The sequence below is a fragment of the Stegostoma tigrinum genome, chromosome 25 (genome assembly GCF_030684315.1).
Source record: "Stegostoma tigrinum isolate sSteTig4 chromosome 25, sSteTig4.hap1, whole genome shotgun sequence".
In the NCBI taxonomy this organism is placed as follows: Eukaryota; Metazoa; Chordata; class Chondrichthyes; order Orectolobiformes; family Stegostomatidae; genus Stegostoma; species Stegostoma tigrinum.
Window position 1 is genome coordinate 37,906,384 of NC_081378.1, and position 13,888 is coordinate 37,920,271.

The 13,888-nt window shown below is 42.3% G+C and overlaps 2 protein-coding genes and 1 long non-coding RNA gene across 3 annotated transcripts in view; all 3 read right to left on the minus strand.

The window, feature by feature from the left end:
* Positions 1–570: 570 nt before the first annotated feature.
* Positions 571–8,668, minus strand: LOC132210975 (mucin-5AC-like). The gene is made up of 14 exons (XM_059654778.1): positions 8,660–8,668; positions 8,541–8,574; positions 8,336–8,398; positions 8,001–8,060; positions 7,604–7,672; positions 6,501–6,845; positions 5,013–5,072; positions 4,625–4,687; positions 4,290–4,349; positions 3,893–3,961; positions 2,790–3,134; positions 1,302–1,361; positions 914–976; positions 571–638 (listed from the first exon to the last, which is right to left on the minus strand). The coding sequence occupies exons 1-14, from the start codon at positions 8,666–8,668 to the stop codon at positions 571–573; spliced, it is 1,368 nt and encodes a 455-aa protein (XP_059510761.1).
* Positions 8,669–8,736: 68 nt separating this feature from the next.
* LOC132210959 (uncharacterized) lies at positions 8,737–12,112 on the minus strand. Its single transcript, XR_009447225.1, has 5 exons — positions 12,047–12,112; positions 11,712–11,771; positions 11,315–11,383; positions 10,212–10,556; positions 8,737–8,783 (listed from the first exon to the last, which is right to left on the minus strand). It is a non-coding gene; the product is annotated as an uncharacterized LOC132210959 (long non-coding RNA).
* A 302-nt stretch (positions 12,113–12,414) lies between these two features.
* Positions 12,415–13,888, minus strand: part of LOC125463426 (mucin-2-like) — a 48,722-nt gene continuing 47,248 nt past the window's right edge. Inside the window, exon 39 of the mRNA XM_059654779.1 lies at positions 12,415–12,494. Within this exon, the coding sequence (XP_059510762.1) occupies positions 12,415–12,494 (80 nt within the window). The remainder of the gene's footprint in view (positions 12,495–13,888) is intronic.

The following is a 13,888-nucleotide window of genomic DNA, read 5'->3' on the forward strand; positions in this document are numbered from 1 at the left end:
TACGGTGTTTTGGTGATGTTCAAGGTGCAGGAGTGTCATGTGATGCCACAGGCTCCCCAGCTTAGAGTGTGATGCAATGACCACAGCTGACACTGGGAATTTTCTGACCAGGCACTTCAGTTATAACCACTCTGTCTTGATAAAGTATGTATGACGTTGAATGAAACATGTCATCACTCACCAGTTGTGGAACTGGCAGGTGAACTGGCTGTGGTGGTTATCTCTGTTGTTGTTATTGTTGTTGTTTGTCCTGGTGGGAAACAAATGCAAGTAATCACATTCAATACACCCATGATAAAAGAGGACAGTGTTATGAAAATGTCAGCGTCACTGACACACCGAAATGCCCACTGCCCGATATCCTGTTAGCTGCCATTACTTGTATTTGCTACAGCACTCGCTGGTGCCTGCTTTTTATCGTACTTGCGTTTTGAACTGAAGACAATTCTCGTTCAGAATGAATGTATTTACTTTGCACAAATGCAAACAAAGAGAGAAGCAATGATAGACAATTGTATTACAATTATCATTTCCCTCTCAGACCTTGCTGTTCTACAAGGAAGCAATTCCTCACTCACCACTTGTCAAAATACTGGTGGAGCCTGTTGTTGTTGGTAGCAAAGGTGTCGTCGTTTCTTCTGAAATGAGAAAATGATATTCAAAATCACTAGATGCCGGCTTGATTTAGAATCCACTCATCTAATATTTATTCTGAAATGCAAAGTGATCCAGGGACACAAAAATTTGATGTTAATTTTTAAAATGTGCATTTACATGGCACCATCTTACGATGAAATGGACAAGAAGATTGAAAACATTTCTGATGCGCGTTCGCTTCCAAGCCAAAACATCTGTAAAGGCAATCTGACGTGAAAATACATTGTAACGTAACATGAAAGGAGATATTACTCACCCGCTGTGGAACTGGCAGCCAATCCAGTTGTGGTGGTGCTTCCTGTTGGAGCTGTTGATTCTTCTGAAGGAAACAAAATGCATTCAAAATCTTCACATTCAATTGGAATTGAAAAGGTTCCATTTCTCGGTTACCAGATGAAAACAAGTTCAATGCAACGGATATAGGTCAACTGATTAAGACAGGAGGTGAAACACTGTTTTGCCTTCAGTCAGTGCATTGTTATGCAAACAATCAAACTACAAAGAAACTTTGACACAAATTAGAACAGGCCTTCACAAATTAGGTGTGAATTAGAAATGAAGAAGCAAAGATGTTGTTAACTGCCGACATGAAGAAAGAAATTTATGCAAAAAGCTCCCTGATGGGTAAAAATGATTTTTCTCACCAGTTGTCGAAGTGGCGGTCGTTGCGGGTGTGGTGCTTGTCCCTGTTGTTGTGGTCACTTCTTTTGAAGAGAAAGACAAACGTTAACAACCACAGTATACAATTTGACTTTGCCGCAGCATTAACGATGTTCCACAATGCAGCAGGGCCATACTGTTCCCAGCAATCCAGTTAGCAACTGAAATGATACTTTTCTGCTGTCTCTACAGATTTATTGCTAATCCTAAGCATAAAGCTAGAATTACTATTAATACTTGACACAGCTATTCCAAATGGAAGGGAACTCCATGTTTCTAGAATACTTCTACTCCCACTGTGATAACACTCAATATGATTGGCCGAACTGCCTGCTTCAGAAGATCAATGTTGCCCAACACCTGAAGATCCCTTTGTCTTGCTGCCAGATTACATCAGCTGTCTGGAGAGGAAGACAGCACATCCAAGTCAGCCCTGGATCATTGTCAGAAACTTTTCTCAAGATCAGCAATGAGGACTCTTGCCTCTTTCATTATATGCATTGTGTGCCTCCTGGAGGCAGCAATTGTAACGCTTTCTGCAGCTGTCAGGACAGGCAACACTTACTTTGGGACCAGTCACCACTTTGCCCACTTGAGTGCTCAGATTCTCAAATTGGGACAAGGTGAAATATGGCCTGACTGAAAATTGACAGCTCGAACTACAGCAATACACGATGCACTCGTGGATCTCATCAATGTTGCATAAATATCTCAACAAAAGCAATTTACTATTAATACTTGACACAGCTATTCCAAATGGAAGGGAACTCCATGTTTCTAGAATACTTCTACTCAATGTTGCCCAACGCCGGAAGATCCCTTTGACTTGCTGCCAGATTACATCAGCTGTCTGGAGAGGAAGACAGCACATCCCAGTGAGCCCTGGATCATTGTCTGAAACTTTCGTCAAGATCAGCAATGAGGACTCCTGCCTCTTTCATTATATGCATTGTGTGCTTCCTGGAGGCAGCAATTGTAACGCTTTCTGCAGCTCTCAGGACAGGCAGCAGTTACTTTGGGACCACTCACCACTTTGCCCACTTGAGTGCTCAGATTCTCATAGTGGGACAAGGTGAAACATGGCCTGACTGAAATTTGACAGCTCGAACTACAGCAATACATGATGCACTCGTGGGTCTCATCAATGTTGCGTAAATATCTCAACAAAAGCAATTATATGAATGCCCTTTGACATAAAAGATCTGTTCTGACAAGCACAAACCAGTTGGAGCCAGAGGGAAAAACTTTCATAGCCTCATTCGTTTGTGACTGGATACCTCAACAAGCTCCATCAGTCGATTATAGAATTCGAAATCAGAGGCATGAGGTTTTTCTCAGATTGGCGAATGAAAATTTCAGGCACTCCCCACGGCTAAAGGTTCGACGGTACTCGATACTCAATGCCAGTTGCTGACCTTGTCGTACGTTGCAAATCACATCCCAACGCCACCTTACATGAAATTCATATTTACCAGGTGTACTTGTTTCAGTGGAGGTTGTGAATAGGCTGGTTGTCGTCGGAACAGTTGTTGACGGTTGGTTTTCGCAGCAAACTCGAATTTGGTAGTCAGAACAGAATGTTTCTGATGAACTGCTGGAGTGAATACACACCAATCCTACTCCTTTAATGCATTCCACATTGTCTTGTGATTCACTTAGTGGCTTCGAAGGGTGTTGTACAAATTGACACTGAACGTCACCAATAGAATCAGTGGGAGCACACAACCTCTTGCGTATGGGCTCAACATCATTTGGATAGTAATAGGATGGTGTATGTATATTGGACCAGGAAGACCATTCACCAAGACAGACCACCTCTGGAATAGAAAGGAGGGCAGATATTTAACACCTGCATTCAGCAAATAGAAAAAGAGTATTCTAAACAAGTGAGTGGCAAGGCCGCATTCTTAACATTCAATTGTAGTTTTAACAAATACAATTCCTCATTTCTCGATGTAATGCCGAACAGCTGAATGAGAATCGTCACACTATATTCAGAACAAATACTTGTTGCATGTTGGTGCACGAATACGGAAAAATCGTTGGAATGTTCCAAAGTTGTCGAAGGACTCAGAAAGTTGCCTCAGTTCCTAGACACAGAGATGACACCAGACCTGCTGAGTTACTTCAGAAAATTCTCTTTTCGGTTTCTCACATTCCCAGCAAGCCCAGCAGTTTGCTTTGTGAGGTCTTCCTCTTCAGTGAAACTTGATGCAGAAGCAGAGATTGTACTTCCAGGGCAGATGCATAATGGGGGTGGATAATCAATAAAGTGGGACTCAAAACTTGGGTATCATGTGTGTAACATTGATCAACAGCTAAACTTTATCTGAAAGCCGTGTGGGAAGCCATCCTGATGCAACACCAGAGAGATTGTCTGCTGCAGATGAAAGCTACGGTGTTTTGGTGATGTTCAAGGTGCAGGAGTGTCATGTGATCCCACAGGCTCCCCAGCTTAGAGTGCGATGCAATGACCACAGCTGACACTGGGAATTTTCTGACCAGGCACTTCAGTTATAACCACTCTGTCTTGATAAAGTATGTATGACGTTGAATGAAACATGTCATCACTCACCAGTTGTGGAACTGGCAGTTGAACTGGCTGTGGTGGTTATCTCTGTTGTTGTTGTTGTTGTTGTTTGTCCTGGTGGGAAACAAATGCAAGCAATCACATTCAATACACCCATGATAAAAGAGGACAGTGTTATGAAAATGTCAGCGTCACTGACACACCGAAATGCCCACTGCCCGATATCCTGTTAGCTGCCATTACTTGTATTTGCTACAGCACTCACTGGTGCCTGCTTTTTATCGTACTTGCGTTTTGAACTGAAGACAATTCTCGTTCAGAATGAATGTATTTACTTTGCACAAAAGCAAACAAAGAGAGAAGCAATGATAGACAATTGTATTACAATTATCATTTCCCTCTCAGACCTTGCTGTTCTACAAGGAAGCAATTCCTCACTCACCACTTGTCAAAATACTGGTGGAGCCTGTTGTAGTTGGTGGCAAAGGTGTCGTCGTTTCTTCTGAAATGAGAAAATGATATTCAAAATCACTAGATGCCGGCTTGATTTAGAATCCACTCATCTAATATTTATTCTGAAATGCAAAGTGATCCTGGGTCACAAAAATTTGATGATAATTTTTAAAATGTGCATTTACATGGCACCATCTTACGATGAAATGGACAAGAAGATTGAAAACATTTCTGATGCGCGTTCGCTTCCAAGCCAAAACATCTGCAAAGGCAATCTGACGTGAAAATACATTGTAACGTAACATGAAAGGAGATATTACTCACCCGCTGTGGAACTGGCAGCCAATCCAGTTGTGGTGGTGCTTCCTGTTGGAGCTGTTGATTCTTCTGAAGGAAACAAAATGCATTCAAAATCTTCACATTCAATTGGAATTGAAAAGGTTCCATTTCTCGGTTACCAGATGAAAACAAGTTCAATGCAACGGATATAGGTCAACTGATTAAGACAGGAGGTGAAACACTGTTTTGCCTTCAGTCAGTGCATTGTTATGCAAACAATCAAACTACAAAGAAACTTTGACACAAATTAGAACAGGCCTTCACAAATTAGGTGTGAATTAGAAATGAAGAAGCAAAGATGTTGTTAACTGCCGACATGAAGAAAGAAATTTATGCAAAAAGCTCCCTGATGGGTAAAAATGATTTTTCTCACCAGTTGTCGAAGTGGCGGTCGTTGCGGGTGTGGTGCTTGTCCCTGTTGTTGTGGTCACTTCTTTTGAAGAGAAAGACAAACGTTAACAACCACAGTATCCAAGTTGACTTTGCCGCAGCATTAACGATGTTCCACAATGCAGCAGGGCCATACTGTTCCCAGCAATCCAGTTAGCAACTGAAATGATACTTTTCTGCTGTCTCTACAGATTTATTGCTAATCCTAAGCATAAAGCTAGAATTACTATTAATACTTGACACAGCTATTCCAAATGGAAGGGAACTCCATGTTTCTAGAATACTTCTACTCCCACTGTGATAACACTCAATATGATTGGCCGAACTGCCTGCTTCAGAAGATCAATGTTGCCCAACACCTGAAGATCCCTTTGTCTTGCTGCCAGATTACATCAGCTGTCTGGAGAGGAAGACAGCACATCCAAGTCAGCCCTGGATCATTGTCAGAAACTTTTCTCAAGATCAGCAATGAGGACTCTTGCCTCTTTCATTATATGCATTGTGTGCCTCCTGGAGGCAGCAATTGTAACGCTTTCTGCAGCTGTCAGGACAGGCAACACTTACTTTGGGACCAGTCACCACTTTGCCCACTTGAGTGCTCAGATTCTCAAATTGGGACAAGGTGAAATATGGCCTGACTGAAAATTGACAGCTCGAACTACAGCAATACACGATGCACTCGTGGATCTCATCAATGTTGCATAAATATCTCAACAAAAGCAATTTACTATTAATACTTGACACAGCTATTCCAAATGGAAGGGAACTCCATGTTTCTAGAATACTTCTACTCAATGTTGCCCAACGCCGGAAGATCCCTTTGACTTGCTGCCAGATTACATCAGCTGTCTGGAGAGGAAGACAGCACATCCCAGTGAGCCCTGGATCATTGTCTGAAACTTTCGTCAAGATCAGCAATGAGGACTCCTGCCTCTTTCATTATATGCATTGTGTGCTTCCTGGAGGCAGCAATTGTAACGCTTTCTGCAGCTCTCAGGACAGGCAGCAGTTACTTTGGGACCACTCACCACTTTGCCCACTTGAGTGCTCAGATTCTCATAGTGGGACAAGGTGAAACATGGCCTGACTGAAATTTGACAGCTCGAACTACAGCAATACATGATGCACTCGTGGGTCTCATCAATGTTGCGTAAATATCTCAACAAAAGCAATTATATGAATGCCCTTTGACATAAAAGATCTGTTCTGACAAGCACAAACCAGTTGGAGCCAGAGGGAAAAACTTTCATAGCCTCATTCGTTTGTGACTGGATACCTCAACAAGCTCCATCAGTCGATTATAGAATTCGAAATCAGAGGCATGAGGTTTTTCTCAGATTGGCGAATGAAAATTTCAGGCACTCCCCACGGCTAAAGGTTCGACGGTACTCGATACTCAATGCCAGTTGCTGACCTTGTCATACGTTGCAAATCACATCCCGACGCCACCTTACATGAAATTCATATTTACCAGGTGTACTTGTTTCAGTGGAGGTTGTGAATAGGCTGGTTGTCGTCGGAACAGTTGTTGACGGTTGGTTTTCGCAGCAAACTCGAATTTGGTAGTCAGAACAGAATGTTTCTGATGAACTGCTGGAGTGAATACACACCAATCCTACTCCTTTAATGCATTCCACATTGTCTTGTGATTCACTTAGTGGCTTCGAAGGGTGTTGTACAAATTGACACTGAACGTCACCAATAGAATCAGTGGGAGCACACAACCTCTTGCGTATGGGCTCAACATCATTTGGATCGTAATAGGATGGTGTATGTATATTGGACCAGGAAGACCATTCACCAAGACAGACCACCTCTGGAATAGAAAGGAGGGCAGATATTTAACACCTGCATTCAGCAAATAGAAAAAGAGTATTCTAAACAAGTGAGTGGCAAGGCCGCATTCTTAACATTCAATTGTAGTTTTAACAAATACAATTCCTCATTTCTCGATGTAATGCCAAACAGCTGAATGAGAATCGTCACACTATATTCAGAACAAATACTTGTTGCATGTTGTTGCACGAATCCGGAAAAATCGTTGGAATGTTCCAAAGTTGTCGAAGGACTCAGAAAGTTGCCTCAGTTCCTAGACACAGAGATGACACCAGACCTGCTGAGTTACTTCAGAAAATTCTCTTTTCGGTTTCTCACATTCCCAGCAAGCCCAGCAGTTTGCTTTGTGAGGTCTTCCTCTTCAGTGAAAGTTGATGCAGAAGCAGAGATTGTACTTCCAGGGCAGATGCATAATGGGGGTGGATAATCAATAAAGTGGGACTCAAAACTTGGGTATCACGTGAGTAACATTAATCAATAGCTAAACTTTGTCTGAAAGCCGTGTGGGAAGCCATTCTGAATCAACACCAGAGAGATTGTCTGCTGCAGATGAAAGCTACGGTGTTTTGGTGATGTTCAAGGTGCAGGAGTGTCATGTGATCCCACAGGCTCCCCAGCTTAGAGTGTGATGCAATGACCACAGCTGACACTGGGAATTTTCTGACCAGGCACTTCAGTTATAACCACTCTGTCTTGATAAAGTATGTATGACGTTGAATGAAACATGTCATCACTCACCAGTTGTGGAACTGGCAGTTGAACTGGCTGTGGTGGTTATCTCTGTTGTTCTTGTTGTTGTTGTTTGTCCTGGTGGGAAACAAATGCAAGCAATCACATTCAATACACCCATGATAAAAGAGGACAGTGTTATGAAAATGTCAGCGTCACTGACACACCGAAATGCCCACTGCCCGATATCCTGTTAGCTGCCATTACTTGTATTTGCTGCAGCACTCACTGGTGCCTGCTTTTTATCGTACTTGCGTTTTGAACTGAAGACAATTCTCGTTCAGAATGAATGTATTTACTTTGCACAAAAGCAAACAAAGAGAGAAGCAATGATAGACAATTGTATTACAATTATCATTTCCCTCTCAGACCTTGCTGTTCTACAAGGAAGCAATTCCTCACTCACCACTTGTCAAAATACTGGTGGAGCCTGTTGTAGTTGGTGGCAAAGGTGTCGTCGTTTCTTCTGAAATGAGAAAATGATATTCAAAATCACTAGATGCCGGCTTGATTTAGAATCCACTCATCTAATATTTATTCTGAAATGCAAAGTGATCCTGGGTCACAAAAATTTGATGTTAATTTTTAAAATGTGCATTTACATGGCACCATCTTACGATGAAATGGACAAGAAGATTGAAAACATTTCTGATGCGCGTTCGCTTCCAAGCCAAAACATCTGCAAAGGCAATCTGACGTGAAAATACATTGTAACGTAACATGAAAGGAGATATTACTCACCCGCTGTGGAACTGGCAGCCAATCCAGTTGTGGTGGTGCTTCCTGTTGGAGCTGTTGATTCTTCTGAAGGAAACAAAATGCATTCAAAATCTTCACATTCAATTGGAATTGAAAAGGTTCCATTTCTCGGTTACCAGATGAAAACAAGTTCAATGCAACGGATATAGGTCAACTGATTAAGACAGGGGGTGAAACACTGTTTTGCCTTCAGTCAGTGCATTGTTATGCAAACAATCAAACTACAAAGAAACTTTGACACAAATTAGAACAGGCCTTCACAAATTAGGTGTGAATTGGAAATGAAGAAGCAAAGATGTTGTTAACTGCCGACATGAAGAAAGAAATTTATGCAAAAAGCTCCCTGATGGTTAAAAATGATTTTTCTCACCAGTTGTCGAAGTGGCGGTCGTTGAGGGTGTGGTGCTTGTCCCTGTTGTTGTGGTCACTTCTTTTGAAGAGAAAGACAAACGTTAACAACCACAGTATCCAAGTTGACTTTGCCGCAGCATTAACGATGTTCCACAATGCAGCAGGGCCATACTGTTCCCAGCAATCCAGTTAGCAACTGAAATGATACTTTTCTGCTGTCTCTACAGATTTATTGCTAATCCTAAGCATAAAGCTAGAATTACTATTAATACTTGACACAGCTATTCCAAATGGAAGGGAACTCCATGTTTCTAGAATACTTCTACTCCCACTGTGATAACACTCAATATGATTGGCCGAACTGCCTGCTTCAGAAGATCAATGTTGCCCAACACCTGAAGATCCCTTTGTCTTGCTGCCAGATTACATCAGCTGTCTGGAGAGGAAGACAGCACATCCAAGTCAGCCCTGGATCATTGTCAGAAACTTTTCTCAAGATCAGCAATGAGGACTCTTGCCTCTTTCATTATATGCATTGTGTGCCTCCTGGAGGCAGCAATTGTAACGCTTTCTGCAGCTGTCAGGACAGGCAACACTTACTTTGGGACCAGTCACCACTTTGCCCACTTGAGTGCTCAGATTCTCAAATTGGGACAAGGTGAAATATGGCCTGACTGAAAATTGACAGCTCGAACTACAGCAATACACGATGCACTCGTGGATCTCATCAATGTTGCATAAATATCTCAACAAAAGCAATTTACTATTAATACTTGACACAGCTATTCCAAATGGAAGGGAACTCCATGTTTCTAGAATACTTCTACTCAATGTTGCCCAACGCCGGAAGATCCCTTTGACTTGCTGCCAGATTACATCAGCTGTCTGGAGAGGAAGACAGCACATCCCAGTGAGCCCTGGATCATTGTCTGAAACTTTCGTCAAGATCAGCAATGAGGACTCCTGCCTCTTTCATTATATGCATTGTGTGCTTCCTGGAGGCAGCAATTGTAACGCTTTCTGCAGCTCTCAGGACAGGCAGCAGTTACTTTGGGACCACTCACCACTTTGCCCACTTGAGTGCTCAGATTCTCATAGTGGGACAAGGTGAAACATGGCCTGACTGAAATTTGACAGCTCGAACTACAGCAATACATGATGCACTCGTGGGTCTCATCAATGTTGCGTAAATATCTCAACAAAAGCAATTATATGAATGCCCTTTGACATAAAAGATCTGTTCTGACAAGCACAAACCAGTTGGAGCCAGAGGGAAAAACTTTCATAGCCTCATTCGTTTGTGACTGGATACCTCAACAAGCTCCATCAGTCGATTATAGAATTCGAAATCAGAGGCATGAGGTTTTTCTCAGATTGGCGAATGAAAATTTCAGGCACTCCCCACGGCTAAAGGTTCGACGGTACTCGATACTCAATGCCAGTTGCTGACCTTGTCATACGTTGCAAATCACATCCCGACGCCACCTTACATGAAATTCATATTTACCAGGTGTACTTGTTTCAGTGGAGGTTGTGAATAGGCTGGTTGTCGTCGGAACAGTTGTTGACGGTTGGTTTTCGCAGCAAACTCGAATTTGGTAGTCAGAACAGAATGTTTCTGATGAACTGCTGGAGTGAATACACACCAATCCTACTCCTTTAATGCATTCCACATTGTCTTGTGATTCACTTAGTGGCTTCGAAGGGTGTTGTACAAATTGACACTGAACGTCACCAATAGAATCAGTGGGAGCACACAACCTCTTGCGTATGGGCTCAACATCATTTGGATCGTAATAGGATGGTGTATGTATATTGGACCAGGAAGACCATTCACCAAGACAGACCACCTCTGGAATAGAAAGGAGGGCAGATATTTAACACCTGCATTCAGCAAATAGAAAAAGAGTATTCTAAACAAGTGAGTGGCAAGGCCGCATTCTTAACATTCAATTGTAGTTTTAACAAATACAATTCCTCATTTCTCGATGTAATGCCAAACAGCTGAATGAGAATCGTCACACTATATTCAGAACAAATACTTGTTGCATGTTGTTGCACGAATCCGGAAAAATCGTTGGAATGTTCCAAAGTTGTCGAAGGACTCAGAAAGTTGCCTCAGTTCCTAGACACAGAGATGACACCAGACCTGCTGAGTTACTTCAGAAAATTCTCTTTTCGGTTTCTCACATTCCCAGCAAGCCCAGCAGTTTGCTTTGTGAGGTCTTCCTCTTCAGTGAAAGTTGATGCAGAAGCAGAGATTGTACTTCCAGGGCAGATGCATAATGGGGGTGGATAATCAATAAAGTGGGACTCAAAACTTGGGTATCACGTGAGTAACATTAATCAATAGCTAAACTTTGTCTGAAAGCCGTGTGGGAAGCCATTCTGAATCAACACCAGAGAGATTGTCTGCTGCAGATGAAAGCTACGGTGTTTTGGTGATGTTCAAGGTGCAGGAGTGTCATGTGATCCCACAGGCTCCCCAGCTTAGAGTGTGATGCAATGACCACAGCTGACACTGGGAATTTTCTGACCAGGCACTTCAGTTATAACCACTCTGTCTTGATAAAGTATGTATGACGTTGAATGAAACATGTCATCACTCACCAGTTGTGGAACTGGCAGTTGAACTGGCTGTGGTGGTTATCTCTGTTGTTCTTGTTGTTGTTGTTTGTCCTGGTGGGAAACAAATGCAAGCAATCACATTCAATACACCCATGATAAAAGAGGACAGTGTTATGAAAATGTCAGCGTCACTGACACACCGAAATGCCCACTGCCCGATATCCTGTTAGCTGCCATTACTTGTATTTGCTGCAGCACTCACTGGTGCCTGCTTTTTATCGTACTTGCGTTTTGAACTGAAGACAATTCTCGTTCAGAATGAATGTATTTACTTTGCACAAAAGCAAACAAAGAGAGAAGCAATGATAGACAATTGTATTACAATTATCATTTCCCTCTCAGACCTTGCTGTTCTACAAGGAAGCAATTCCTCACTCACCACTTGTCAAAATACTGGTGGAGCCTGTTGTAGTTGGTGGCAAAGGTGTCGTCGTTTCTTCTGAAATGAGAAAATGATATTCAAAATCACTAGATGCCGGCTTGATTTAGAATCCACTCATCTAATATTTATTCTGAAATGCAAAGTGATCCTGGGTCACAAAAATTTGATGTTAATTTTTAAAATGTGCATTTACATGGCACCATCTTACGATGAAATGGACAAGAAGATTGAAAACATTTCTGATGCGCGTTCGCTTCCAAGCCAAAACATCTGCAAAGGCAATCTGACGTGAAAATACATTGTAACGTAACATGAAAGGAGATATTACTCACCCGCTGTGGAACTGGCAGCCAATCCAGTTGTGGTGGTGCTTCCTGTTGGAGCTGTTGATTCTTCTGAAGGAAACAAAATGCATTCAAAATCTTCACATTCAATTGGAATTGAAAAGGTTCCATTTCTCGGTTACCAGATGAAAACAAGTTCAATGCAACGGATATAGGTCAACTGATTAAGACAGGGGGTGAAACACTGTTTTGCCTTCAGTCAGTGCATTGTTATGCAAACAATCAAACTACAAAGAAACTTTGACACAAATTAGAACAGGCCTTCACAAATTAGGTGTGAATTGGAAATGAAGAAGCAAAGATGTTGTTAACTGCCGACATGAAGAAAGAAATTTATGCAAAAAGCTCCCTGATGGTTAAAAATGATTTTTCTCACCAGTTGTCGAAGTGGCGGTCGTTGAGGGTGTGGTGCTTGTCCCTGTTGTTGTGGTCACTTCTTTTGAAGAGAAAGACAAACGTTAACAACCACAGTATCCAAGTTGACTTTGCCGCAGCATTAACGATGTTCCACAATGCAGCAGGGCCATACTGTTCCCAGCAATCCAGTTAGCAACTGAAATGATACTTTTCTGCTGTCTCTACAGATTTATTGCTAATCCTAAGCATAAAGCTAGAATTACTATTAATACTTGACACAGCTATTCCAAATGGAAGGGAACTCCATGTTTCTAGAATACTTCTACTCCCACTGTGATAACACTCAATATGATTGGCCGAACTGCCTGCTTCAGAAGATCAATGTTGCCCAACACCTGAAGATCCCTTTGTCTTGCTGCCAGATTACATCAGCTGTCTGGAGAGGAAGACAGCACATCCAAGTCAGCCCTGGATCATTGTCAGAAACTTTTCTCAAGATCAGCAATGAGGACTCTTGCCTCTTTCATTATATGCATTGTGTGCCTCCTGGAGGCAGCAATTGTAACGCTTTCTGCAGCTGTCAGGACAGGCAACACTTACTTTGGGACCAGTCACCACTTTGCCCACTTGAGTGCTCAGATTCTCAAATTGGGACAAGGTGAAATATGGCCTGACTGAAAATTGACAGCTCGAACTACAGCAATACACGATGCACTCGTGGATCTCATCAATGTTGCATAAATATCTCAACAAAAGCAATTTACTATTAATACTTGACACAGCTATTCCAAATGGAAGGGAACTCCATGTTTCTAGAATACTTCTACTCAATGTTGCCCAACGCCGGAAGATCCCTTTGACTTGCTGCCAGATTACATCAGCTGTCTGGAGAGGAAGACAGCACATCCCAGTGAGCCCTGGATCATTGTCTGAAACTTTCGTCAAGATCAGCAATGAGGACTCCTGCCTCTTTCATTATATGCATTGTGTGCTTCCTGGAGGCAGCAATTGTAACGCTTTCTGCAGCTCTCAGGACAGGCAGCAGTTACTTTGGGACCACTCACCACTTTGCCCACTTGAGTGCTCAGATTCTCATAGTGGGACAAGGTGAAACATGGCCTGACTGAAATTTGACAGCTCGAACTACAGCAATACATGATGCACTCGTGGGTCTCATCAATGTTGCGTAAATATCTCAACAAAAGCAATTATATGAATGCCCTTTGACATAAAAGATCTGTTCTGACAAGCACAAACCAGTTGGAGCCAGAGGGAAAAACTTTCATAGCCTCATTCGTTTGTGACTGGATACCTCAACAAGCTCCATCAGTCGATTATAGAATTCGAAATCAGAGGCATGAGGTTTTTCTCAGATTGGCGAATGAAAATTTCAGGCACTCCCCACGGCTAAAGGTTCGACGGTACTCGATACTCAATGCCAGTTGCTGACCTTGTCATACGTTGCAAATCACA